Here is a 4,169-nt window from a genome sequence, read left to right as displayed (position 1 = left end):
AAACATGGTGCCATTCCCCCGTCTCCACTTCTTCATGCCAGGCTTCGCTCCCCTCACGAGCCGAGGCAGCCAGCAGTACAGATCACTCACTGTGCCAGAGCTCACCCAGCAGATGTTCGATGCCAAGAACATGATGGCTGCCTGCGACCCACGTCACGGCCGCTACCTGACGGTGGCTGCCATCTTCCGTGGTCGCATGTCCATGAAGGAGGTGGACGAGCAGATGCTTAACGTGCAGAACAAGAACAGCAGCTACTTTGTTGAATGGATCCCCAACAACGTCAAGACCGCCGTCTGCGACATTCCTCCCCGTGGCCTCAAGATGGCTGCCACTTTCATCGGCAACAGCACAGCCATCCAGGAGCTGTTCAAGCGCATCTCTGAGCAGTTCACCGCTATGTTCAGGCGCAAAGCTTTCCTCCACTGGTACACAGGTGAGGGTATGGATGAGATGGAGTTCACAGAGGCAGAGAGCAACATGAACGACCTTGTGTCTGAGTACCAGCAGTACCAGGATGCCACTGCTGAGGAGGAGGGAGAGTTTGAGGAGGAGGGTGAGGAGGAGCTAGCTTAAATGTGTCACTTCTACAAAGCTCTGCTGAAGTTGCAGTGTAATAACGTTCCATGTCTATCCAGTTTTCAGTGTTGTCTGCTGTTCATGTTAATAAAATCTTATGAGTTTTGAACTCTGCCTGCCTTGTTTTAATGTCTTTGGTATGACATATATTCAGTTTCTAGATACTCTACACTGTACATGAAGTGTAGATGTATAACTGATTTGTCCAGCTTTATAAATGTCAATTATTTTTTTTCTATAGCACATTTAAAAACCGCAGTTGACCAAAGTGCTGAACAGGGTCAATGTTAAATACATAAATAAACAGTGTAAAAATCACTCCAACCGAGATGCATTCCATTTAATCCAGGTAGAGTCAAGAGAACTTGTACAATGCCTCAGAACTGTTTAATGGGTATGTTAAATGCTCTGTAAAAGTGGTTAAATGACCATAAAAATGCAATTAACATGTCTTTAATTGGTGAAATCAAAAATGCAGTACATGCCAGTTTGCTCTACATGTGTACTTGGTACACAACTGACCTCGAGCAGAGCAGATTAATTATAGCAGAATCTAGAAAGTCATACTGTAACAGTTTTAGCTCACAAATTTGGCCACCTGACTATAAGAATGGCTTAATGCTCCTTACATCACAAGTTTGTACTATTACCAAGCTTTCTAGCAGTGATGATGATTATACTAATGTGTATAATTACTGGACAAATTTTTAGAGAATTAAAAGATGCACTGTAAAATTCCTTTGCCGACATTTTCATATAGTTTACTCTTGGAGAGGTTTGGTTGTGGTCACTAGGTGGCAGTGTTGGCTAAACTATTCTTTTCCACAAGAAGTAGGTGATGATGCCTGTGGCCAATGCCAGCAGAGTCCAACAGCACCCTTTCTTCACCTGGCCCTCCAAGCCCTGCTTCTCTCCAAAGCGTGATACAAAACCACTCTGTCAGAAACAAATAGGTTGATGAAAGTTTCAAATGAAATGATACAAGTTAGGAAAATAAACTGATAAATAGATGTCCTTTTCAAATATCGGTAATCAGTATTACTTGTGGAGCATGTTCCTTCCTTGTTGCAGTAGGAGAGCATTTGCATATCATTCAGGAGAGGAAAGAAGTAAGTAAAGAAGCAGGTAGTCAACAGAATGTGAGTTTGTTTGGTTTAAATTGCTATTTTTAATTTTTAACTCAGCATGTGGAAGCCAGTTAAATATAATATCCGTTGTTTTCAGAAATTAAAGGAGTTGTAATATCTTGTGCAACTATAGGTACATTTTGATATGAACTTGCACATTCCTGTGGCAGTTAGATTGTGGTCATTTGTACAATTAAAAATATGTTTCAAAATATGCGTCATTAAAGCACAATGTAAATATGAGGAGCCTCATTGTAGCATGTCTTACTATATGTTGAAGGGACCCATCTAAACTTTATTGTTATGCTTAAATGGTGCATATTCCGAATTAAATGTATATTTTAATCAAATTACTGCTACCTCAGTGACAGTAAAAAGGGTAAGATACTATCATCAAACTCTGGGCAAATAAAGAAGCTGCAGTGCATTGTATCCTAGGGCGTAATTTCCAATTTCCAATACATTTGGAATTTTTTTTATTTATGCGTCCCTCTTTTAAACAATAAAGAAAGTAAGACATCTTTTTCATATACATGGTTTAGTACTATTCTTTTTAGAAGAATTCATCATTATGATCAACTGAATTATTACCTGGATTTTGTATCTCCATAGTCCCCATAAATGTATGAAGAAATGCAGGAAATTGAAAAAAATGTTTTGGCGGAGGACCCCTGTTTTGTGTCAAACTTAGAAGACGCAGACGACTGAAGTCAAACAAGTTAAATCTAAAGCCCTAGGCCGTTTAAAAATTGCATCGCGATTCGTTTTTTTGTTTCAACCGCCTCACGATGCATCGTTACATCCCTAATGCTACAGTCAAATTACAAATCACGAGAACTGATCACTGCACAACCTGTGAAAACAGTAGCATCATGTCGTTTGAGAGTCTATTCCAATTTCATTTATACTTTTTTTGGACAATTTTTTCACTCTGTTGTTAGAACACACTACGCAGGCCTGAAATACACACACAAGCGCAAGTGCTATACATGCACAAATGGAGAGATGTGAGTGAGGGGGCTGCAACTGCTGTACAGGCCTTACTAGAGCACCTGGGCAGTGCTTAGGCACCTTTTCATTTCACACTCCATACTTTGGTCCATACGGGGACTTTAACCAGCAACCCTTCAGTTCCCAACTCCAACAGACTGAGCAACTGACACCCCAAGCCAATTCTGAGTAAATTACTGAAGTGACACTACTTGAGTATTCTCTGCTTAGGCATGCAGACAACTAATAACAGATAGTCTGTGTAAAAAACATGGCCATGGAGTTTGAAAGAAGTGGGCTTTAACCAGGCTCTGATTAAAGATACTACCAAATTGCATTGTGGGAAGAGTAGGATCCAGCTTTTTTGGAGCTTGGCCCATGCTAGGAACTAAACGAATATCTCTGCCTCTGCTGCTTCAGTTTAAGCCATTCTTTTTAGAATCTGTATCTCGCATGTCCTAGATATTTATTGATATGCAATATTAAATCACTGCAGTGCTCTCTTAAGGGAACTGGGTTTTCACAGTTTGACATGATGGAGCAAGGTGGCAGCGGCTGGAGTTAGTTATTCAAAAATCTATGAAGTAACCTAGCCTGTAATGGCATTATGGTTGCATTATTAAATGTTATATATACAGTTAAAAGAATCAGCTTGTTTAAAGGGTAACGTTGGTATTTTTCAACCTGGACCCTATTTCCCCATGTGTTTGTGACTAAGTAACTGATGTAAAAAAATGTTGAAATTGGTCCGGCATAAGGGAGGCCGCTGCAGTCGGCAGTGGCAAAATAAGCTGCAATGTAACGTTAATGGGCAATTGGGCACCTCCAATTTACATCCACTAAACGTGCTTGTTTTTACCACTGGTATGCTCAGATTGATATTCTAAATGTCTTAGACAACATCATGGAAAGGATTCCTACAGAAATCGACCCAAGAGTAAGATCCTTTTTTTTTTTTCATGCAACATTCTCGAAATTGCTATCGCAAAACCCACCAGACTAGATTGAAAGAAACAGTCATTTTATTAATGTAGAACACACTTCATTCAAAGTCAATAGAAACAAAACAAAACTGTCAAAAGCTGTCTTGGTTCATCTGTCCACTGTTCCAACTATCACCACTCTGGTTTGGTTAAAATAAAGTTTGAATTCACTTATTGACATCTGTAAATAGGACGGCTCCATACATACAAAAGTTATTTCGTAATCTGGTGGGTTTGGCAATGTTTGGTGATATTAGTGTCCACTGCTAACTATAGTAGCTGCAGGCTAATGGCAGTAAAAGTTGTCATCTTGGCCGCAATTTGTTAAATTCTCCCAAATTTTGGGTCGGTTTGTCATGAGTCATTTTGTAACCACCACTTTGTTTTGAAAATCTCAAGCACATTAAGTAAAAAAAAAAAAAGAAAGTTCATAACACATATAATTCTTGAGCGATAGACGCCAACAAATCCACAAAAATCTCTATCCCCACA

General features: G+C 39.6%; 2 protein-coding genes across 2 annotated transcripts in view; one reads left to right on the top strand and one right to left on the bottom strand.

The window, feature by feature from the left end:
* Positions 1 to 89: 89 nt before the first annotated feature.
* LOC116689501 (tubulin beta chain) lies at positions 90 to 683 on the top strand (the record flags this gene model as incomplete). The annotated part of the gene is given in 1 exon segment (XM_032516055.1): positions 90 to 683. A coding segment is annotated over 1 exon segment (485 nt), but the record flags the coding sequence as incomplete, so codon positions are not given.
* Positions 684 to 1,346: 663 nt separating this feature from the next.
* The window catches only part of bcl2l16 (BCL2 like 16), a 4,558-nt gene continuing 1,735 nt past the window's right edge, over positions 1,347 to 4,169 (bottom strand). The window contains exon 3 of the mRNA XM_032516056.1: positions 1,347 to 1,513. Within this exon, the coding sequence (XP_032371947.1) occupies positions 1,385 to 1,513 (129 nt within the window). The 3' untranslated portion in view covers positions 1,347 to 1,384. The remainder of the gene's footprint in view (positions 1,514 to 4,169) is intronic.

This window comes from Etheostoma spectabile, chromosome 5, assembly GCF_008692095.1.
Source record: "Etheostoma spectabile isolate EspeVRDwgs_2016 chromosome 5, UIUC_Espe_1.0, whole genome shotgun sequence".
In the NCBI taxonomy this organism is placed as follows: Eukaryota; Metazoa; Chordata; class Actinopteri; order Perciformes; family Percidae; genus Etheostoma; species Etheostoma spectabile.
The sequence above is the reverse complement of the archived record's forward strand: the minus strand, read 5'-3'. Positions and strand labels throughout refer to the sequence as shown.